Below are 24,269 nucleotides of genomic sequence, written 5' to 3'. Positions count from 1 at the left end.
GCTGTTCTCTAAATGTAAATGAAAATAGGTAGTAAAACTGCTTGGTATAATTGTATCCAGTTACAGCCCACATTAACAAAAAAAAAAAAAATCCACATTGCACAAAAATCTAAAAAAAGCCAATAAAGGCCTTAATTAGCAATCCACGTTACAAGGATGGTTGTTCAGTCTTTACAGAATTATAAGAATTTACTAGATGTTAAAATAATGTTTCCAGAAACATCCTCTTAAGAAGCAGTCATCATTTGGGTACTTCAATCAATGAGATAACCTATGGCATCTATAAATCCAGCTCAACAATTGTCAAAATCTGTTTTGGGAAAGATTTCTGGAGCCTAGTTCTCTCAGTGATGGTTTATCTCTGTGTTAGTTACCTCTAACAGAGAACAAGGAAGGGCTACCCACACTGCATCTCGGGTACTTTCCCTTCCACCCAAGCAATCCACACGGAGCCTCAGGGCTCTGCCTCTACAGATCTCTCCTTGCCCATGAGGGCTTGTCCACTCTTGAACCTTAATAATCTTAGGGCCAACTCCACTCAGATGTCCCCCTAGATGTTTGCCTGATGCGTACGCTCTTCATCTGCATACAACCAAAACATCCCGCTTAGAAGTTGACCTTGAACCAGATTCCTCATTCTGCCACGAGTAACTGGGTTATGTGCCCGGATCATGCTAAATATGCAGAGCCCAGATTCAAACACTCTGGCCTGATTTTTTTTTTTTCACATGGTCTCTATACTCTTTCAAATCACTTAACTAACTTATTTTGTTTGTGCTCAATAAAAAGAGAGAGAGAGAAGAATGCAAACGTTAAAATACTTGTATGAAAGGAAGAGCGTTTGGGTGCTTGGGGGCTGCATTCGTGTCATGCTTAGACAAGCTGCATTTCCGTGCCGGCATATGGGGAGGACTCCTCTGTGAATATCCGCGAGAGCTGTTTAGAAACTTCACTGGGGACTTGAGCTTGTCCTTGCACCAAAAATAGAAGTGTGAGCTAGTTCCTTCTGCTCATCATGAATAGTTATGAGGCAGTCAGCGGCTGCTCTATTAAATAGTGATGAGCACCGAGTGCAGGCTGTACTTAAACAACAATGAGGGGTCTGCTATCAGACTGGCGCAGGAAGCCGGCTAAATAATGGCTGTGGACCACAGTGGCAGGCACCAGGACTTAGGATATGATTAAACCTCAAGAGCCAGGATAATCCAAGCTGGAGGTAAATTCCTCCTTCCCTTGAAAGACTGTAGGAAAATGGCCCAAGAAACCTTGAGAGTCAGGAGCCGGTTGCTCTTCCCTCCTTTTGCTCTTGTTCTCTTTTCTTAGAACATCCCACCTCCCGACCCCACTACTCCCTGAACCCATGTGGCCGGTTCCTGCCCTTCCTGCAGGGCTCAACTCAGATGCCATCTTTCAATGGAACCCGGCTGGGCCTCTCCCCATGCTCTGCTAAATTTTTCTCCTCGGCACTTATTACTCCCCAGCATACACTGAATCAATTAAATATATTTAATTGATTTATCTTATTCATTATCTGTGTCTCTCACTGGAATATACACGCTGCAGGGGCTACCTTAATCTGTTCTCGTCCTCGTATGTCCCCAGAACTTAGGACAGTATTTGGCCACGGTTGGTGCTCCATAAGTATTTGTTCCATGAATCATGTTATTTTGGGGGTACAACGTGAGCTGAGTGGCATGTCCCCTAAAGGCTTTGCTTTGGGGTAACAGCAGTATCCTTCTCATTCCAAAAGAGTTCGCAGGTCCCAACTAAGTCATTGCATTATGTTAATATTTGCGGATAGTCTATTGTTATGTAAAGGATGGACCTCAAAAATTATAACGATTGGTCATGAGAACAGCAGCAAACCTTCAAAAAAAAAAAAGTTGTTTGAAGAAATCTCATTTGTGACCCAGAAAAAAGGGTCTGAATGTTTTTACCGTAGAAGCAAAATTGCATCTTTTGTATGGTACAGGATCATGCTAAATATACTGGTTATTATTAAAATGTAATCTTGGGCTACCCATTTGTCATCTCGCTGTTGGATTGAAAGCAGCGGAGGAGAAGGGGAGGGCGGTTTATGAGGGGAGCACTTCCCAGCTCAGCCAGTTAATCGCTTACAGTCACTACAACTCTCCAAAATCTTAATATTTCCGTAAGGTTTGTGGGGGCAGAGAAAACTAATGAAGATGTCTATACAGCCTCTCTCCCCCCAGATACCACACAGAGCATTCCTTAAAGGGAGAATAACAGTCAGACTGTTAGGAACACAGCTCATTCTAACGCTTGAGTGAGTATTTTTTCATTATGTGTATAAACACATGAACATGAAAAAAATCTGAAGTAACTTAGCCTCTCCATTTGAATCTCTCTCTGCTTAAAACCAGCTCTCTCACTAACACTAAGCCCTGGTCCTTAAACATGTGTTGGTTAGTTGTTTTTAGAGCAAACCTATCTCACCTCTTAGAAGGCTGACATGTATTTTTAAAAAAATAATAACCTTGCCTAAACATATGAAAGGAGAATCTCTCCATCTGGATGTGGTGGCTGCAGTCTCTCTTCCCAGGGGGGAAACGGGCAGATACTGGAGGCAGGAAGCACAGTGAGGGAGGTGGTACCATGCACAGGGGCCCTCGGGGGTCCAGGCTGCCTGTGTCCTGCAGTCCCACCTGCCTTCCTGGCCTGGGACAGCAAATCCTTCTGAAATACGCTGATACTTCATGGCAGAACATGGTTGGAAAATAAATGTTTCATCCACCTACATCACAGAATGATAAAGCTAGGAACAATTCTGATTTTCTTGTATTTTAGATGAGGAAAGCATTTTGCCACACAAAGTGGCAAAATGACTTGTCTAAGATCAGAAAACCAGCCGGAGGCCACAGGAGGCTTAGAACATAGGCTTGTGGTTCCATGTCCCCCTCATGGCACCAGGCTGCCAACTCCCCAGGCTTCCAGAGAAAACAGCAGCAAAGACAGGGACAGCGATTCAGAACCCTCTGTGCCAACGGGCATGGCTTCCCTGGACCTCCTTGGAAATAGGGTTGACCCTAAATTGACAAGATGGGTGACAAGGTCCTTGGTTGCTTGACTGGTTTGCCTGCCAGACTTAGATTGAACCAAACTTCCACGAGTCATTCTAAATGGATCCCATACAGACCCAGCTATTCAAGGAGCTTGGAAATAAATTCTCTTCCTTCTCAATCACTTTCACCCTTTGAAGGGAAATCACGTTAACTAGTTTAAGTGGTAGTAATTACTGGTTTTGCTGTTCCTAATTTCATGCTGACAACTGTCAACCTTGAAGACCATAATCAATTCTTGCTCCTATCAACAGGTGGTCTTCGAGGACAGTGATTGCCCTATTCATAGAGGATGCTTTCTAATGTCTCACTCAGGGGCTAATGAGGGGTAGGGACGCATGCTAGGACATCAGGAGAAGTGGAAAGCAAGTCATCCTAACTGAAGAGAAGCTGAACATGTCAGAAACCAGCCCCCAGCCTCTCAGCCTTGGGGCCCAAGCATGTGGTTTGGGAGTGGATGGGGGAGGGGCGGGCGAGGTGGCAGGAGCTGGGGACAGGGAGAGAGGGGGCAGGAAAAGCATGGGGCCCAGAAGCTCTCTGGGGGGGCTGCAGGAGCCCTGCTGGGGGTGCAGACTGGCAAAATGGGGTGGAGGTGAGCTGGAGACAGGGGCTGCCGTGGTGAGCAGAAGTAACCCCCAGTCTAAAGGGCACTGTGCCCACCTCCAGCACCTTCCCTACCTGGGCCATGCCTGGTGTGGCCAGAACCTTTCCAAGAGAAATCAGAGAGCCAAATTTTAAGTGAAATCGTCTCATTTTAAAAGTCATCAACTCATTTCCATTTTTAATGTCTACCTTGGAAAATTTATTTTATTTGGTAGATTAGTCATTACAAGTCCAGTGACTTTGGCTTCTTTATCTGTTTTCCAGATGTTTTATCAGATCTGCTCAACGCAAGTGCACGTGTGTCTGGATGTGCTCTGTGTGACCCATAAATGTCCTCATACTTGGTCAGCAAATGAGTACAGATTTCCACAAGATCCTGGACTCCAGGCATTGCATGCACATTTTTGTAACCTTCTCGTAAGTTTGGTCTAGCGTGGTTAGATACCCACCATGAAGGAGGGGTTGTACAGGTTGTCTGAACCTCTTTGCCTCTGCTCTGAGCTCAAGATTCCTACCAATTGTCTATTTGACACCTCCATTGGCTGCTTAAACTGAATCCCCAATGCAACATGACCCAAATAGGTCTTTTCATTCTCACGAACACCTCCCTGCAACCCGGCCCTCCAAAAAAACCAAATCCATCCCCTGCTTCTGTCTTCCTAATCTTTGCAGATGGCACCAACGTTCATCTAATTACTCCCACCAAATGTCTTTCAGAGTTATCCTTGATCCCTCTGTATCACTGTTTTACTTATGATTCACAGTGTTTCAAAATACAAGATGGCCAAACAAAGATGTCCGTGGGAATGCGATCCCTGTGCCAATGGTATTTGATTTCTGACTTTGATCTTCTCAGATGTTGGTGATATGGGACATGGGATCTTTGTGAATAACAAAACAGCACTAATTTTATATGTACAGACGGGGGAGGAAGGAACAGCCCACTGTGATGGGAATGGGAGTGGGAAGAGACCCACTCTCTTTCTCTCCCACACAAATCATCCCAAAATGGCAAGGTCAAGTTCACCATCAGGGATCCCTGACATTTTCCTTACTTATTTCCTTTTTCACTTCTCATTTAATCATTACACCATGAAGGGCTTAAAATACAAATATCCGGGTGAGGTAACACGCCAGCCAATTAATCCATGAGTGTAAATGTGTAATATTAGAGTGTTCTGGGTTTTTATGGAGTAAGGAGGTTGGACAGCATAAGGAAGCCAACTGTTTGGAGAGGGGGCTGAGTGGAAAATAGCATTCAGGGACAAGGAAGGAATGCAACACGCTCTTTGTCATGTCTTTGCCCCTCACAATCACTGTGGACGTGCAAAAGTGAAGCTGCGAAGGGTGCCCTGTTGTCTTCCACGGTTGTGAACCTTCTTTTACACATTCGATAGCCGCTATCCACCCATGCCCACGGGGAGGACCATGCCGGGCACTCCTAGCAATGGAACACGCAGGCTATGCCCTCCGGACCTGGCAGTGGGTAGGCCACGGTGACAGGAGTGGAGGTTCCCTGGGGTCAGCCCACTGCCTTCGAAGAGCACAGCCCATTTCCCGTTGTGGTTTTCTTTTAACTTGGCTAACTGTTAGATGGAAAGCTTGGCCTCACAAGGAGTATGTTCAGGTGGAAGCAAAACAAAGCCCGCTTACTTATGACGTGTCTCTTTCTTCCCAGTTTCATGGGAAACATTTTACTGGTTGAGTTCGGCCAAGAAGACAACTACTCATTGCACATCTCAAAATATATCATTCAGTATCTCCATCTATAACGAGGCATTATATGGATATTTTGGAATATAAATGGAAATTATACGTTAAAGAGAAAATGGGTAGTCAATGTCGGACTCTCATCTTTAAAAAACAAAGAAATCATGGAGGCGAGTTCAAAACTGTTCTTTTAAAGGTGATATCTGGGGTAGTAGATATTGTTCTTACCTCATGAGCATTTCAGCTAAGCTCTTTGCATCTAGGGAAAGAAAGTTAGTATTAGTACATGATAAATAACTCATTGGCATTCACTGAGGCATTATGGCAAATATTCTCTAGTCAGATGACCATAGCCATTTAAAAATGTAATCGTACACCCAGATCACTATTAAGAAACTACAATTTTATGGATTCCTTGTTTCTTCTATATGGAACTTTTTTATAACTTTTTTCGTTAATTACCAAAAGATATCACAACTATTCCGTGGCCATAAAATTCTCAGACATCTATTAAAGGTTTTATTACAAGTGATTTATTAGTCGCTTCTAGAAAACCCAATTTTATTTTCAGCAGTCAGAAAATTAACATTTTCAAAGTAAGTCATTTATATTGTACAGCCCACTCCTTTTGTTATCAAAATATCAGAATTAAAAAGCTTATGACACTGTAAATCACATACAAATCACATTATTATAGAGCTTCGAGTCCCTTAGGTTGATCAAAGAATTGTATAATAAGTGACATGTCACTGTTTCTGGAAACTTACATGTTTATTTCAAATTCACAAATAAAAGCTATATATTTTTTTTTCCTCTGAGGACATTGTTTGCCAAGACCCAACTCCCACTCCTGACAGAAGAAATCCTGCCTAAAAGTGTTGTAGGGGGAATAAAAAAATCTACTTTTCTAGTGGCACTGTTTTATAATTCTCATTTAATCTTAAAATATAATTTATTCTTTTTACACATTTTGTCCTGGCAAAATGAATGCTTTCTTTCCTAGAACACAAAAGCCTTCTTTCTGTTTTGCTTTCATTGCTCTTTGAAAAGTCTTGATGCTAAGTATGCAGTTCAGTGCATAGAACTTTCTGGAAATGGGCACAGCCGGCTATATGACAGCTCTGTAGTGAAGAAACACATATGTGGGAGCATGTCCATCTCATTTTTGGGGGGGCTGACATTTCAGTGCAGGTCGAGGGGCACATGCTGTCACTGTACAACGTGGGTGGTCACAGAAAGACCACCTGGAGGCTGGTCCCCTTGACCCAGAGCTCAGTCGATCATGTCTGCTACGCCAGTTCCCCTTGGCAACCTCAGAACAGGGCCCGGTGTTTTGCACAGATGGGTTCAGTCTGGAAAACGAAACAGGGCCCGTCTACCCCGCCCACATGGCAAAGCAAAGGAAGCAAAACAACACTTGATTTCCCAGTTCATGTCTTTATATTTATCCGGAAAGACAAAGTAAATATGATGCATTTCCTCTCTCCTCGAATGATTTAACACTTACCAAGTAAATCTGTCTATATTTAATGCTATAAGCTTGGGATTAATTAGCTCCATGTAACAACCGAGCAGTGGCTAGTACAATACTCCAAAAAAGAAGAGAAAAATCCCAAGGATTAACCATCTCGCATCAGTTCACACGTTGAGGGTTTCTCAGACTCAACTCTCTTTGGCATTGATTGCTTTCCTTACTGTGCCCGGCACAATTTCTGCGCTTGGTCAGTTTTCTCTCCTGTGGTCCCTTCTTATACCCACGAGCTTTGATGGCAGAGTCCCCTGGCCGTCCCTAGCAGGCGTCTTCCTGGAGGTTGGGCTCATCTGTGGGCTTGGCCCAGAGCCGTTCCAGACAGCCCCTCCCTGTACTTGTCACTTCCCTTTTCTTTCTGTCTTAGCTACTACGTCCTCCTTAGGATTTCATCTGAGATTTTAAGAAAAATTGTATCAATGCAAATTCACTTCTATGAGTTCACCTTTGTGTTAGCTTGGAAGCCGGGCTGGGACGCACAGGTGCCGCTGGGAGTGGGCGTGGGGGGTGTGTGAGTTTGCATTGTGCCAGTCACTTTAGGGCTGCCAGCCTAAGTCCCTGCAGTATTAGCCTCTGCCAGGGAACGACTGTGTCCATTTTAGAAACGTGGACACCGAGACCCAGAAGTGTTCAGCCGTTCGTTGCAGCCAAGTGGGAACAAATAACCAGACTCTTCACCACTGTCCTCGAGGCCAGGAGTCACATCCTCAGGGACACACAAAGGAGCTGACACCTGGTGCTGGCTGCCTAGGGTGGGTGATCCCAGGAGACCAGTGACTCAGGCTGAGTCAGTCTGGCCCTACGGCAAAGGAGCAAGGCATGTGGGCGCTCAGGCGTGATGAGCAGTGTGCTCCACGCAGGGTGCTCACACCCACTGGAATTCCGGCTGGCTCAGGAAGGAAGGAGTAGGTCAGCCTGGCTGGACAGAGAATTTGCCAGGGTGGTGGCCTGGTGGATGGGGACGATCTAGGCATTTAGGAGCTAAGGAGATGTGACTCTTATTACTGGACATACTCTGAAAGCTTTTACCTGGGCCAAGGGGAGGGAGGAGGAGGGAGGGCAGACGTGGGTGGTGGGCAGGTGAGGGGCTCTGTGCAGCATTAATCAGGCCACCCCGGGTGCTCAGGACTGGGACTCCTTGACAGCTTCCTGCAAGGGTCCAAGTGAGAGGCTGTGAGGGTTGGATCAGAGATGGGGGGTGTGTGGGTGACACTGTAATATGAAGATAGATGGAATCTGCAAGAATCAGAGCCCTACTGGGATGTGGAGGGCTTGGGGACAGGAGCTGCAGGGAGTCCAGGAAATGGGTGAGATCTGGGATGTGCAAGGCTGGGTGTCCGGTGGCACAAGTGACAGGAATAGCGGTCCAGGGGGACATGGAAGCAGCACTCGGGGAGAGCTGAGGTGTCCGGTTTCTAAGTTGGAGGACGGTAGGTGGTCTGTTCAGAGGCAGATTTGGAATTGCGTGTGGGAGCGAGGCCAGGGCTGAGACAGAGGCCTGGTGTTAGTCGTGCACAAAGAGGGGACACCAGCTCTCACCTGGGACACACTTTTGTTTAGGGGTGAGAAGAGAATCTGGGCTAGATTCAGAAAAAAAAATTGAAAGTCCTGGAACCATTGAATCTTAAGTGCGATAAAGACTTTTCAAAGCAGCCTCCTGGCGAACACTGGAATCCCTCCACGGCGTCTTAGAGAGCCGTGAAAATGTGCTCTGTCCACACGGACCCAGGGCTGGAGCCACTGGCCACTTCAAAGAGGCGGTGGACGCTACTGGCGCACATCAAGCGCCCTTCCTCTCGCTCCCAGCACTGACCGGCCTTCCCAGTGTGTGGGGCTCTCGTCTCAACACGCCCCCACGGGATCCCCCCTCAGTCCAAATCTCATGTATAGTCAACACCCTCCTCCCCGGTCTGCCCAGCTCCGGCCTCCCAGCTCTCCGAGTGACACCCACGCTGCAGGAAGGGTGACGGCTCTGTAGCCATCTTACCGAGTCACACCTGCACTTGGTAATCACGTTCAACGGCACCTCGCTGCAGTGGCGCTCTCCAGCACAGAGCTCGGCCTTCCGTGCTGGTGCAAGCTGCCTTCTGGCCTCTTGTCCCTCACGTGTGACCTCCAAGCCTCTCTCTGACTTGCCTGCACTCGCTACTTTCTGCAGACACACGTGCTCTGCGCACCCCCCTGGCCGGCAGCTTCCCTGGCCGCTGCGCCCCAGCTGGCCCTGCCTTTCCAGCTCACACTGCCACTGCCCGTTTTCAGGGCGTCTCTCTCTTGGTCCCTTGGTTTTTAATCTCCAGGCACAGCCCAGCCCCTGGTATGCAGCGAAGCCACTCAAAGATTTCCTCAGGACGCATTAGATTGTGGGAAACATCTTCCTTTTCTTGCATTGGAATCCCTTGACGTAATTTCTGCCTGTATGATGGCAGCTTCTGGAGCCACGGGCAAGCTATGCAGACATTTCCATGTGGCTACCATTGCCTTGCTTGGCCTCAGCTTTCTCTTTCCCAGGTTAAATTCTCCTCATGTGGCACGATTTCCAGGTAATTCCCTATTTGTAACTCTCTTCCATAAGAGACATGTGATTTCTTATTTCTTTATTAAGTGGGGCTGAGCACAGACACTGGTAACTTTTGATATTCTCCTAGCACACCATTGAGAGCTCAGTGCTCATTGCAAATGAAGTTTTTTTTTTACAACTCATACAGAAGCCTTCACAACTATCCTTATTAAATTTTATCTTCCTGGCTCCAGACTTTCAAAAAAATCTTTTAAAATTTGGATTCTTTCCTCTGATTCATTAGTTTTCCCACCTGGATGTGTGTCACCTCCAAGATCGGATCGACCTGCCAGAATTTTCAGCTGTAGCCTGGTGCTCCCACATCTATCAGCCCTGTCAAAATGCATATGGCTCCTCCAAGCCTGCGGAGGGCCCTACCATTTCCCGATTGTGCACAAACCATCCTTTCTGTAACCTAATCAGTTTCCATCTATAATGTGCAGGATCCATTGTTCTTGCAAAAGGCTACAGAGTAGAGATACTCAGCTTACAAAAGGGTTACATCCCACTAAACCCAACAAGTAACCTTAACACTTGTACCCCAATAATACTCAAAAATAATAAAAAAAGAACTGAGCAACTACTAATCACCAAAAAAAAAAAAGTTGAAAATATCACAAGTTGAGAATGGATTTAATACATCTAACCTGCCAAATATCATAGCTACTAAGTCTAACCTATTTTAAGTGTGCTCAGAGAACTCACATTAGCATACAGTTAGCCAAAATTATCTAACACAAAGCCTGTTTCATAATCGAGTGTTGAATATCTCATGTAAGCTTATCTATCACATCACATATCAGTAGCCTGGGGGGAGGGGAGATCAAAATTTGGAGTATGGTTTCTATTGAATGCCTATCACTTTTGCACCATAGTAAAGTTGAAAAATCTTAAATTGAACCATTGTAAGTCTGGGACCATCTGGATAATCATTTTCTAATACCTCTAATTTGCCTTTGATTGTTCAATGGTTATTCCCCAAAGTCCTGGAACTGTGTCTGGAAAAACTTTATTCAGAATCCTAAGATGTTATTTCTTTGGAGTCTTGGGACTGGAGCCCCACAGCACTTTTCTGGTCCTTCCAGTGGTGGTGGTGGGGACAATCTTTCCCTTCCGTGAAGCAGCATTTATTGGTGTCTACCCTGCACTACTTACCCTCTGCAACCTGTGTGATAGTTCCTTGCCAGCACTGTTTGCAAAGAGCAGCATCTCCATGCCCTTCACATGGCTGCTAGTACTTAGTAGGTTTTGAAAGCATTAATCAATTTAAACTATTAGGGCTCTTATTATTTTCTCAAACATCCTGAGTTTTACTCCTCCCCTCATTTCTTTCTTTATTCTTTTTCTTCCTTTCTCTCCTCCCTCCTCCCCTCCCCTCCTTCCCTTCGATAATTCTTGGTCCACATTTTCTGGTTCGAATAGCACTTCTCCCGGTGCACATCAAGCAAAGCAGATGTCGAGCTGCTCTGGTTTCCACCTGCCATATGTTAACGTGAGAACAACGTCCAAAGCCTTGCTCTTCTTGCCCAGACACAGCTAACAGCCCTTTGTGTTGCCTGCCACATTTTTTTCCCCCACAAGTTTCAGATCGATCTGAGATTTAGACTTTGTGACGCCTTTCCTGAATCCCTTTGCTACTGCGTATCCACCTTTGGCTCTGTGAACGCTTTAACCTGCTGGGTGGGGAAATGAAGGAGAAATGCCACCAGCGTGGGCCAGCGATATTGACATGTGGAAGGATGCAGTTTCAAAAGAGAACATTTGCTAACACTCTGCATGCTGCAAAGAGGGCTAAAAGTGGTGGCTGAAAGGAGAATTTGGTGACTAGAAGGTAACTGATCATCTGTCTTCGGGAGAGCAGTTTCATTTGAGCAGAAAGGGTGGAATGAGAGCCTTTGTGAGTGGAAGAGACGTAATGTAGCCGAGCATAGAATACTCTTCCAAGTATTCAGTGGCGAAATTAATTAGGGAGGACAGTAGGTCGAATAAATGCAGGCTAGAAGGAATTGATATTTTAATATTTATTGGCGAAGGCTGAGGGATAGTGAATATTGAGATAAAAATGACTAAACCAAGTATTTTTGTTGGACATACAAAATTATAAAGTAGCTATTGATACTATGTTAACATATCTTCTTATTCCAAGTTTAATTGGCAAACCTTTTAAAGCTTAGTTCACATCGACAGGACAGCCTATTTCTTACTTGCAATTTCCAACGCCTGCAGAAGTTTCCTGGAAAGAGGACAGTGATCCAGGCCCCCCTTCTAGCTCTGCCCCAACTCATCTGTGACTTCAGACGAGTTCTCTAGTCACTTTTCTGAAGGCTTTCTGTCCTTCACTTTTGATGTCAGCAAAATGTGGCATCATAATGCCAAGATCATACTGGACCTTTCTGCACAGCTTCTTTTGAGAGACTAAACCAAGATAGTGTATAGAAAAAGGGGAGGAGCAAAAAAAAAAAAAAAAGAGGAAAAACGTTGGCACTCTGTAGATGCACACATGGTTCAATCACTTCTTGGGCCACCTCCAGTTGGATTAGGAGGACCACAGCTTGGTCCCACCCAGTTCCCATGCTGTTTTTGCTTTTATCTTGGGTTTGCACATGGCATGAAGGTGCACGTCAACGAGGCATGCCACACGATGACACACCCAGTCCCCGTGCACTGCAGCTGTGCAAGGTTTGAGAGTCTGAATTGCCTTGTATTCTACACATCCAAATGTTTATTTAAAGAAGGACAATCTTGCTTACAGCCACACAACTATGTTTTCGCGTCTGAAGTTCTAGCTAAATTCAGTGGCATGTGCTTAGGTCGATACCTCTGTTGGACAGTCACTTGCACACACCCACAACAATACATTCTGGGGGTGGCAGATTTGACCTTGCCCTACCCTCCATCAGACATTTTTTTTGCAGGCTCTGCTTTCCTGTGGAATTGAAATGGGTCTCATAAAGTAGCTATTTTCGTACGGGCTGCAAACCTGCATTTAAGTTTTTACAAGATCCCAAATAGCACGTCCGATCATCAGCAGGCTGAAATGAAAGCCGATTCGGAAAACTGTGGCAATGTGTGCATTAAAAAAAAAAAAAAAGTATATACTGGTAATCTGAGAAGACTGCAAGTACAAAACGCAGAATAGAACACCCAGGCAAGGCAGAGCTCCAGGGCCAGGCTGACACCCAGGACTGTCCCCCCAGGACTGGCACTGCCCGTCCCTGGCCCCACCCACAGCCCTTGCCTTGCACCCACCCAATGTTCTACTTAGTTCTACCATTACAAGTTTGAGCTTTATTTTATTTTATTTGTCTCTAGGAAAGCAAGTAATTTATTAAGTTTGGAATACAGAGTGCATATGGGAGTGTAGTGATCAGATTTGCATTTTAGAAAATTCATTTTGGCATCATGCACAGGATAACTCATCTTTTTTTTCCAGGATATTGTGAGGGTACAAACATTTTGAGGCAATGATATAAAATGTAAAAAGTTTGGCGTTTTAAAAGAATAACGTTATTAAGATACTAAGGCAGAAAGAAAGAGAGAGAGGGAAAGAAAGGAAGGAAGAAAGAAGGAAGGAAAGAAGAAAGAAAACACAAAGCATAGAACTAAAAAGTGCCAGCAGACAGGCTTCTAATGCTACCTTAACCACAATTTGGGCAATTATTAGTTTGGCAATGAAACTGCTGGGGTGCACACTTCCTGTTTCTTCACTAACAGCACATTTACGGGGACTCTACCCATTAGTGCTGGGGCATCTTTACTTACTTAGAGGCTACCTCAAGTTTAAGTGTCACTGGGCTCCTACATGTATATTCCTGCTTTAGATAATTGAAGTTAAAGTTACCTTTTGGTTTTGCAAATGAGGAGAGCATTGGGCTCATTTGCAGAACAGCTAAACGGCTGCTGTGATGCCCCTCACTGCTCACCCCTTAAACTGTGCCCGCCCGGCACCAAAGCCCAGGTGCTCTCTGCAACAGTCTTCTGGAGTTTATCAGTTTTATAATATTACTCCATTTCAAAGCATGTTTGAAATAACAAATAGCATTTCTGATCACGAGAAGAAGGGCATTTTGCCATAAGAGCATGATCAATTTTTTTTTTTTTATCACTCATTGATTTTCATCTTTAATTTATGTGAAGTCTTGGAACTTAGGGGCTGGCACTGCCCGTACTGACTGGTGCCGATGGAAGCTTGCACCTTCTTAAGCAGATTCATACTAAAGGAGGAGGCTTGTAGAAATACTGGAGCTGATTACTTGATACAGGAATCACATTTTTATAAGCGTGGGATTTCTGGGATGTCAGGCCCAGCCAGTGACTTGCCCTATGACCTTGCACTTCAAAGGATCTAGAAGTTGGGTGGAAACGAGGGCATCATTAAAAGCAAAATGCTTCTAAACTCCTGGATAAGGTTATAGATTTAAAAAAAAAAAAGGAGCACTTGCAGGCAATTTAGAGTTTAGGAGGTCGCTATGCTCTAAAATTAGTGAAGTACTCAGGAAGAAAGAATATAGGTTGGCTTAACTGCTTCAGTCCCATTTTCCTTCTTTCTTTCTTTAAACATTTTTTTTTTTTTTTACGTAAAACAACATTATATTGCATCCACCCAACTAGGTTGCTTGTCTGTATGGTAAAACACTCTGCTGGTAAACATTTTGGTAGTTTCCAGCAATCAAACAAGGCCAATTCTATGAGGCTGACCTTACATAATTCACTTTAAAAACATCTGTTAGGGACCCCTACAAATTCTTCCATAATTCAGAGTTTCTTATTTACAAGTGATCTTGACAGGAGGCTGCCCAGGCAACGCTGACACATTACTAGAAATGTGGCCCTTATTTTGGACAATTAAAGTATTGTGTGCAGCAATTCTCTCCATAGACTCTGTAAATATATTTGAACTTCTTCTAACACAGGCACAGAATCTTTGCCGTATGTGGGTCAGGTTGTAATTGGGTGATTCTACTAACGAACTCTGAGATGTTTAATAGATAGGGATCTATTACTTCAAGCTGCAGTGAGCTGGAAATATTTCATGTCACTAATGAACATCTCAGGGCCCTGCAGAGCTAAAAGACAAAGACCCTTCCGGGCAAGGCCTGGACTTTCCTTGATTCCCCTTTCTGACCCCCACTGCTGACTGTCCTTGCAGGACCTCACTACAGAGAGATGAGTCTGCCCTTGTGAACCCTGGCCCACGACCCCTGCAGTGTCCCCTTCTACGGTTCTGCAACAGGGTCTTAGAAATCTTTTTCCTCCCCTGGACCTAGCCAGACTCTGGTGAGCAAATAGAAGTGATTAATAACAAGCAGATGTTAGTCCTGGAAACCTTGGCCCTGGTAGATAAGCTACAGTGATTTGTTGAACGGATTTATTTCAGTACGTCCGCACTGAAACTTGCCATTAGGAAGTGGTATGGAATTGAATTCCTTTGCATGCTTGCTGTCCTCTTTTCAGATTCCTGATTCGAGAGGCCCTTTATTTACGCATGTACAAAATGCAAGACTGCAGGTACCTTGGTACCACAGCAAGCTACTTCCCTGGAATTCTTTGCTCTTTAGCATCTCACATGAAAACATCCTCTTTGCCACGATGCTTATTTTCTTCCTGCTGAAACCTTTGTGCTGGCACTACCCTGTCTCTGGCACAGAGAAAACAGAACCATTTTCTGGGGAAGGAAAGACCAGGTGCTCTGATGTGATGTGTTGCTTCCTTCACCAAACCCAACTAAAGGACACTAGCGTCGTCTAGAAGTAGCGATGCCAGAGATTAAAATGCTTCCTGGACATAGACAGCCCTTGCAAAGCAAGGAACTAAATTATAAGGAGCTATTAAGAATGGAAACAAAGGATGCGTGGGTCTCCCGTCATCCTAACCCAAAGGCCTCAGTAAACAGTCAGCAGTGTCCCTAACTAGAAATGCCCTTGGCAGGGACGCACGAGGTTGCAGAATAGGAAAAATGAAACAATATCTGAGGGGCAAAGAGCAAGCAATAGGAGCCAGGGACAAAAAGAAAAAGCAAATTTGGCAGAATGGGTAGACTGGTGGAAGGACTGCCTAGGACCTGAACCCATTTGCTGCCAAACTTTTGTGATTGAATAGACACTTTTACAGTTGGTTTTAAGAAATGTTATGTGGATGATCTAAAGCCTCCCACATGACACTAGTTAGATATAGTTGTCTAAAAGCAACAAGGACAGACCCTCTTGGAGCCTTGATAACAACTGCCCTGAAGTCTGGGCCACTGGATTCCACCACCCCGAAAGAGGATTATCAAAACATCCTTTTGATACTTCAGTGATGAGCACACGTGCATGGAATTCATCACAGTCTACTTTAAGCTGAATTTCTCCAACACACTGGGCAGTGTTGTACTATTGTAGTACTATTTTATTTAGCGCTTAGGTAGCCTTCCTTCTTCTCTCGACTTGGGATTGATCCATCCTTCTTTTTCACTTATGGAGAATTTGTTTGAAGTTCTATTTTAACATTCATGACATTTTTTTTGTTGTTGCTGTTTTATTGGTAGCTGTTTATGGGCCTCCCTCTACATTAAACCTAGAGTCTCGAAAGCTCTTTCTTTTCATGTTGGTACATCTAGCACCTAGCACGGCACGCAGAATATAGATATTCAATCAAGTAATGTCAGCAAAATTCACAGATAATTGGTTAGCGTGATTGAGAAAGCACATTTCAATGAGACTGATGGTTCGTCTGAATTGCTGGGCGGCAGGAGACTTAAATAGACAGACTATTAATTATAATGCACAGATGGAGGGTGATGCAGTTCAAATATCTTAACTTGTTGGCAGAGTGAAAGCTAAGTGATAGTACAATGTATCTGCGTCCCGTGAAAAGGACTGCTTTGGATAGGTGAAGACGGGCGGAAACACCACCACGTTCACTGCTTTAACTGGATTGTGGTCGAGTAGAGTATTTACAGCAGAGGTCGATGTTTTCTAAATATATCAGCAAAGTTTGGGGACATCGTAGGTATATTTTAGAGGACGTGCTTCCAGACTTGCTCCTCGAATGTAAGTCTGAAGAATATGTGGGACACAGCGTATCAACACTCTACACTGCACTGGCACTGAAATGCAAATACCGTGTATATGCACTCTACCAAAAAAGTGGGTCGGTTAAATGCCGTCACTGGTGAAGGGCAAAGGACTCAGGAACATTTCTCCTGCACAGTTTTTGTTCAGAAGAATCCCCCGTTCTCACGTTGCAGAGCAAGGGCAAGTGAGGGCTGCCGGCCAGAGGCTGAGAATAGCCGCATCACGCAGGACCACAGGGCCGGACGCTGTAATCACGGTGTCTGCTAACAATGGGTCTCATCTGGCCTGGGTTCTCCACCAGTCCATTATTACTATTATTTGTTTTTTTTCTTAGCTCGACTGAAACTCTTACACTGGGCTTCAGCTCAAATTTCTAATTTGGGAAAGCGTGGTGTCGTCTGCCTCTCAATGCCTCCCCAGGACCATACGCCCTCAATTTCCGCTCCCGGGCAATGAAATCATTCCCGTCCCCAGAGCAGATCTGATAGGTCTTCTCAGAGAAAGCCATAATTGGTGGCTTTGCTGGAGCCACTGAAAATTAATGAGAGTGGGGCTGAAAAACCCATGCGAAATTAATTTTCTCTGCCTACCGACAAGCTAGGATGCAGGGGGCATGCCAGAGGTTGGCTTTGCCCCGACCTCTGATTGACTGAGATGGGAAGGGCCCTTGCTGAAGGGCTGTCAGGCAATCAGGCAAGGGCTTGGCTGGGAGAGGGAAGTGTCATTCCCCTCTGGGCCTGTCCTCTGTCCCGGTGGCTGCCGCTGCGCAGCAGGGGGACTCTGGGGAGGACGCAGCTGCCAGCTCTCGACTTACCTCTGAGCCTCTTCAGCCTCTGCTCCCTCCGCCGCCTCCGCAGGACCAGCAGGAGCACGAACAGCAGCAAGACCCCCACCAAGATGCAGGAGATGGTCACCAGCATCTTGAGCCCCTCGTTGGTCGTCAGCCCCTCTTCACTCTGGACAACTGACTTAATGAGTGGAGGAATCGTACCTGAAAGCAGGGCCAGGATGTTAGGTGGCTATTAATTAATTAATAGATGGCCATTCATGAAGACGGCATGGCGGAGTTTTTAGGGATGAGGGGTTACAGAGATCGCGCTGTGTGAGCCAAGGGTGTTGGGGGTGATGCGGAATGAGAGGGACTCGTTCCCTAGGCCCTTGCTAACTTGCTTTCTTGTTCGTTCCCCTCCCTTTGCCCGAGCTTCCTGCCGACTCCACGGCACAGCACATCTTTGAAAGGGACTTCGTTTTGCGACGTACTGCCGGGGGCAGGCACTTGAAAGCACAATGCCCCCGCTCAGTACTCACACAAAAGCCACGTGCATTTACCCGGAATTAGGTGTCCTTTTGACTGTCACCCACAGCACAATTGGTAGAGACTAGTTGAAAAATTGCACATCAGAAAAGGAACAATAGGTTTGGCAAATGGACAGAAGAGTGTCTGCAGGGAGGCTATACCGGATATACTGGCTTAAAGAAGCTTAAACCCCTTTTTACTTGGTTATCCTTTTGCTTTTTATCACAGGCGTAAAATGAAATCTACTTAAAAAAAAAACAAACCTGTCATTTTAGGGTATAAGAGCTACAGACAACTTTTCAAAGGGGACCAATCTAGGTCTTTAAAGCAAACTACTATTAACCAGGCAGTGTTAAACAGTGCTATGAAATTCAGATCATTTAGAGTCAGAAGGAAACCCTGAAGGGCAATGAACTCTGAGCTGTCATATTTTAAGCTGCCCTCTACCCCAATGCTGAACGCAACGGGCGTAGAGATTGAAACACGGGCATCCATTTTTTTATGGGACAGGTATTTTGCCATCCTCCTTTATGTAAGAGGCTCCACCCCACCATATATTCCAAATAAAATATGAGCCAGAAAGTCAGTGTTTTGGGAGAAAGAATGCAAAAAATATATAATTTCCCCCTGAGCAAAAATGATCTTTATCTTGCGTTTAGTAAGTAGAGCAGGGATAATAGAATTCCTAGTCCCTTGATCTCTGCTAAAGACAAGAAGAGTATTGTTCCAACTTTACAGTGTTTTCGCTGGAAACCCATCTCAGAATGCTCAGAAACCAGATAAAAGGCACTTAAGGGGTGGCTGTGAGGGGGGGGGTCCACAAAACCAAGACACAGACAAGGATGAGCAGAAACCTTTAGCTAAGGAATGGCAGAAGAAAGTCAGATCAAGGGAAGCAAGACTCTGAAAGCCGAGTGGTATAAATGCGAGGCCAATTGGTGATGCTTGTTTTCCCTCAAATAAAAAACATCCTTTAGGTAGGCCTGACAATAGAGATATTAAAACTATCTATCCATCAGATTGCTTCAAAGAAATCTGTAATCCCATGCAAGGAAAATATACATAAGCATTCTAACTTCCTAGTGTACTAAAATCATTTACGATTTCAGAAATTTAAATGTAGCTCACAGGACTTTTTTGTAATTTGTGAGCCTGGATAAAGTGAGAACGTTATGTATTTTTTAGAAGACGAAGACTTAACAACTGCAGAGCACTTTGTGAGTTAGGATCACAGTTTCCAACGCTATACAGGAGTAGTTGCTAATGAAATTATTAGCTGGGAGCAATTATCAGCCGTGAGAACCTCGAGCTGCGTGCTCTGACCCCCGCACTGTCTCAGGGGGGCTGTGGGTCAGAGTGCGCATGTCAAAGGTCAGTAACCTAAAGTAAGACATACACTTACTACCCAAATGTGTACGTGGTAACAGAGGACATTGGTAAGTGTCCAAGCTCTTTATAGCGTAAGAGCAAATAATAAAACCACTTTTGGGGGGAAAAACCAAGCAGGAACTGCTGTTCCGCCCGTGGGGGTGCTTTGTGACGGGAACGCCCTTGAATGAAGTCGCTCACAACTGAGGGCTAAAATCGAGAGAAAGGCGGCCCAGGAACAGCACCGGCCTTGAGAGGAACAGTCCAGGAGCTGCACAGGCTCCTCCGGGACCAACGGCCAGGGCCACAGCGGAGGCCGGGGTCTCGGGCCCGGGTAACCAATCCAGAGGGCTTCCCGCCAAGGACCCTCCTGCAGCCCTGACTCGCGGCCGGATGTGCCCACGGGGGCTGTGCTTGGGGAGGAGGAGTTCTTGCAGAGATGGCCTGGGGAGGGAGATCCAGAGGTGGGTCTACGCTGTGTGCCAGGCCAGGAGGAGCCAGCTCTGGGAGGAGAGGTGGACCCCCTGAGGATCCCAGGCAGCATCCCCCTAAGCTCCTTTCGGTCGCTCGTTTCTGAGGGCCCTTGGGTTCATGGCCACTCTTTTCTCAGGATGGCATAAACCGTGCTCCAAGGAAGTTCCTGCCGGAGCGACCAGAAGCGGCATTCCAAACGCACACAGCACAAGAGGCATCGCCCCTGAGCCTGACTAACGGTGAGTAAAGAATCTGGGCGTTTCTTGGTCACCTCATTCAGCACTGTGGTCCAGCCTGACCAGTGGGGCGTGGGCAGATGGCTAGGAGGGGAGCTACACCAGGGCTCCAAGCATCCCCAAGGATTGCTGCCGGTGTCACCTTGCAAATAGAGCACCAGATTCGATCGGTACTGTTGCAAGAACAACGCTGCAAGGCTGTAGAAATCAGCACCGACACGCTGCCACTGAGCACTTCCTAAAGTCCCCTCAGTAACTAACACCCAGCGACACACTCCCTTTCAGCACCATGGGGCTGGCCATTTCTTCAGATGTCCACCAATGGCCCTTGATACTAGAAAAAAGCTTAAAAATTTAAACCATCTATTTTTAGTGACACAAATGTCAAGAGACACCTCGCCTGGTTTCTGGAAAGTTCACGCAAGCTGCGAGTGTGCACGCACACGTGTGTGTGTGTGTGTGTGCGCGCACACACTGACGTTCTACTGTCACTCCGTTTTCCCCAGCGCCCCTGCTTCTGCCCCCAGACTAACATAAGCTCCTTTACCATGGAAAATTGTCTTTGCACATGCAGTTTAAGGGCTTAATGATGAGTGCAAAAAAGAAAGTTGTCATGTGGGTTGGGATGGGGGGAAGGGTGGGAGACAACGAAAGCAATGTTAGCTCACGGGCGTGGCACAGGACCACGTGGTCAAGACTCCTTTCGGAGAAATCACTCCTGCTCCGAGACTCCCAGTGGCAGACACTCCCTTTGGCCTCTGTCCCTTACTTCTGGACATACAGTCATGGTCATCTGGAGACAATGAACTCGGGAGCCCCAGAGAAAACCAACCGAATGCCCCCCCAAGTCCAATGGGCTGTGAGGGCCCTGGTCACACCATGGCCGGATGAGTGGTCCACGCGCACAGCACCCCCCACCCCGAGACGCAGACGGAGGGGCCCCGGCGCCCGCCAGCTTACTGCCGTCGTAGTTGAGCGTGGCGAAGTTGGCCTGCTTCTCGGCGCAGCCGGCGCTGTTGCACACGCGCATCTGCAGCTCGTACCACGTGGCTTCCTGCAGGTCGTACAGGATGTAGGACTTGGAGAGCGAGGTCCGCTGAGCCGTGGTCCAGACCGTGGTCCCGAAGGGCCTGTACTCCAGCGTGAAGGAGGTGATGGGGCAGCCGCCGTCGTTCCAGCCGATGAGGTTGAGCCGCACGCGGGTGGTGTTGATGCTGGCGAACAGCTCCTGCTCCCTGGAGAACTGGGGCTCTGCGGGGGGAGGGCACGCGGCCGTCAGTCCCCGGGGTACACGGGTGGGAGCCACCGGAGCCTTCTTCCCACGCTTCCCTCGGCTGCCTCCTCCACCAGGCGGGAGCTCAGCCCAAGTCTGGGACACAGGCCACTTGCAACTTGTCTGCTGTTAATAGGGACCTAGGGACCAATGGGCTTTCTCCAGCCGTAAAGGCCTGGCTGTGAGAGGGAAAACTGGGTGGGTGGAGGCTATTACTGTGCATTTTAGAGGTCCCTGAAGAGCAGTGCTGTTACTATTTCATGCATGGGTTTCCTTCAGAGTTCACACGCTGCGTTGTGATGGGCCTGCATCAAGAGAGGACGTGGCTGCATTTGGGAAGTATGGACAGATGTCCCTCAGCACCCAAACTCGTGGTCCTGGAGCCCAGGGACCTGACGGATGTATTTCTGCATAACTCAATCCCTTATCATCTGAACACTTGCCACGTGCTATCCAAAGCCCAGGCAGCAGGCCCAAATAACACCCTTGCCGACTCTTCTCTCGCTCTCCTGCCACCTGAGCCCACCCCCTGGCAGGTTTCGGATGGGAGGGACACCTGCAAAGACCTTCTCCTCACCTCCTCACTACAGCCACACCCCTTCCTCTTCCTGGCATTCCTGGGCTGCCTGCAAATTTCTCTCCTGCGAATCATTTCCCCGGGGTTCATTGTCCACATATCAGATACAATCCCAACTCACACTGAAGTGTTCATGACTTACCCCAGTCATCTCCCACCTGCGAAGTGGGGACATTGAGGCAATAGAGTCTCCTATGGTGGAGACTATAGGAAGGTGGGGGTGGGGTGACTAAGGGTGCCTAAAAAGGGCTGGGAGGGCAGATGTCACGATTCACGGCTGCCCACCCTTGGCACCTTCTGTTGGCCCCGACACCTTTGATTTTCAAAGGACACTCTTCCCTTTTTAATTGCAAATGAAATAATAATAATAATAAAAGAGAACGAGAATGGTTGCTAAGGACTGGTCATCTCTCTGTCTCATTACGCTGTACTACTGTGGAATAACAAAGTTCAAATACATGAGCAAACGCATAAATAGACGGCAGGATCTATTCACATACGACTGGAACTTAGGATTCTAACCCCCACTTCTGGTGGGAAAACGGAGGCATCTACCAGCGAGGAGGGAGGCATACCCACCTTTCCCCAGCGTCTTCGCCTCTATGATCTCGCTGATGCGCCCGGGGCCCACGCCGTTCTGGGCGGTGAGCGTGAACTTGTACCAAGTCCCACACTTCAGGTTTTCTAAGCGGTAGGAACGCTCGCTGGGGCTGATCGGGAAGCTCCCCCACTGCTCGCTGTTGTCCTCCGAGTACTGCAGAATGTACCCTGGGGAGGAGGGGGCACAGGCACGTGAGTGAGCCTCGTGTGCTCCCGCCAGAGGCAGGCCCGCGGAGATGGCAGGGCGCAGTGGCGAGGTGATGAGGGTTCTCAGATTCGGGACAGCTTCAGGAGGGAGCGTTCCAACGCTTCCTCGTTCTGGGAAATTGAACCCAGCCTGGGAGAAGTGCCGGGCCGTGTTCATTAGTGAGGCATTTGGGCGCACAGTAGACACTATTACTGCACCGATACTGCTGGGAAGCAGGGTGCAAAGGAAGCCGCTTTCTGCTCCTTCCCTTATTTTATTTTATTTTATTTTATTTTATTTTATTTTATTTTATTTTATTTTATTTTATTTTATTTTTTTGAGACAGAGTCTTGCTGTGTTGCCCGGGCTAGAGTGAGTGCCATGGCGTCAGCCTAGCTCACAGCAACCTCAATCTCCTGGGCTCAAGCGATTCTGCTGCCTCAGCCTCCCTAGTAGCTGGGACTACAGGCATGCGCCACCATGCCCGGCTAATTTTTTTCTATATCTATTAGTTGGCCAATTAATTTCTTTCTATTTATAGTAGAGATGGGGTCTCGCTCTTGCTCAGGCTGGTTTTGAACTCCTGACCTCGAGCGATCCGCCTGCCTTGGCCTCCCAGAGTGCTGGGATTACAGGTGTGAGCCACCGCGCCTGGCCTGCTCCTAACCTTTTAAAAGCCATGTTGGGCAGCAGGGAAGGAACACTAAGTTGCTAAATAAATACTGGCCCTTTGGAGCACATGGGGCTGAATCCCTGGGCACAGACTCAGGCTGCAGCTGGGCTACTTTTAGAGAAGCAAAGCCCTGGGGAAGGCATGTGTTACCTGTGGGGTGGGAGTCTCCTGAGCCAGCGCCTGGCCATATGCTCCTGGCCTGCCGGTCCAGACACCAGGGGACCGGCTCCAAGGCCTGCAGCCACGCCAACATCTCAATGGTGACCCGGCTTCTCCTGCCTTTGAAAATGCCCTCCAACTATTCATTCCCTAACAGGACCGTTTTTATCTCTTTTACAGCAACTAACGGCAACTGTGAATAGCGATCACCACCCTGCACACTGGATGAACACACCGGGGTCCAGAGGGCCAGGAGAAGAGTCTCAAGTGCCGTCAGGAAGATGCAAGCCCCGCCGTCGGCCTGAAGCCAGGATCTCCGAAACATCCTTCCTCGTTGCCCTTCCACCCCCGTTATCTGCAGCCACGTTCCTGGGGGCAAAGGTGTCGCCTCCGCTCTGCCTGGCCTGCCTGGTACACAGTGTCCTTACACCAATGACTGGAATCGCCCACCCCACCCTGCGCAACTCCAAGGCACTTGTCACCCTCCACACTGACCCCAAAGGGGCAGCATTAAGTGCTCTCCAAACCCCTCCTCCCATCGAGATCACTCATCTCTGATTTCCCCTGGTGGCCATGGTCAGTACCTCCCCTCCTCCTTTCATCCTTCCCTCTCCTCCTGGCCCTCTGTAGCTGTGGGGTCCTTCCTCCCTCCCAAGCCCTGTTTTCTCTCCTCTGAGTTCCTCATCTGAGCTCCTCAAAGCTCCTATGATACCTGGCAGGTCACACCTGTGCTCACTGTGACCCCATGGTCACATCCGACCTCTGCCCCAGCTGCCATGCATGTCATGCACATTGCACCTCCCTCCCATTGCCCAGCATCTGAGCCACTTCTAAAAACCACCCAGCGTCTAAGCCACCTCTAAAACCTCCTCCAACCCTTGGGGATGGGCCC

General features: G+C 47.2%; 1 protein-coding gene across 1 annotated transcript in view; it reads right to left on the bottom strand.

The window, feature by feature from the left end:
- The window catches only part of DSCAM (DS cell adhesion molecule), a 682,487-nt gene that overhangs the window by 30,588 nt on the left and 627,630 nt on the right, over positions 1–24,269 (bottom strand). Inside the window, exons 25-28 of the mRNA XM_076000082.1 lie at positions 22,338–22,526; positions 20,869–21,159; positions 17,348–17,524; positions 5,622–5,652 (exon numbers count right to left, since the gene is read on the bottom strand). Of these exons, the coding sequence (XP_075856197.1) occupies positions 5,622–5,652; positions 17,348–17,524; positions 20,869–21,159; positions 22,338–22,526 (688 nt within the window). The remainder of the gene's footprint in view (positions 1–5,621; positions 5,653–17,347; positions 17,525–20,868; positions 21,160–22,337; positions 22,527–24,269) is intronic.

This window comes from Microcebus murinus, chromosome 1 (assembly GCF_040939455.1).
Source record: "Microcebus murinus isolate Inina chromosome 1, M.murinus_Inina_mat1.0, whole genome shotgun sequence".
Lineage (NCBI taxonomy): Eukaryota > Metazoa > Chordata > Mammalia > Primates > Cheirogaleidae > Microcebus > Microcebus murinus.
This window is presented reverse-complemented; position numbering and strand designations above follow the sequence as displayed.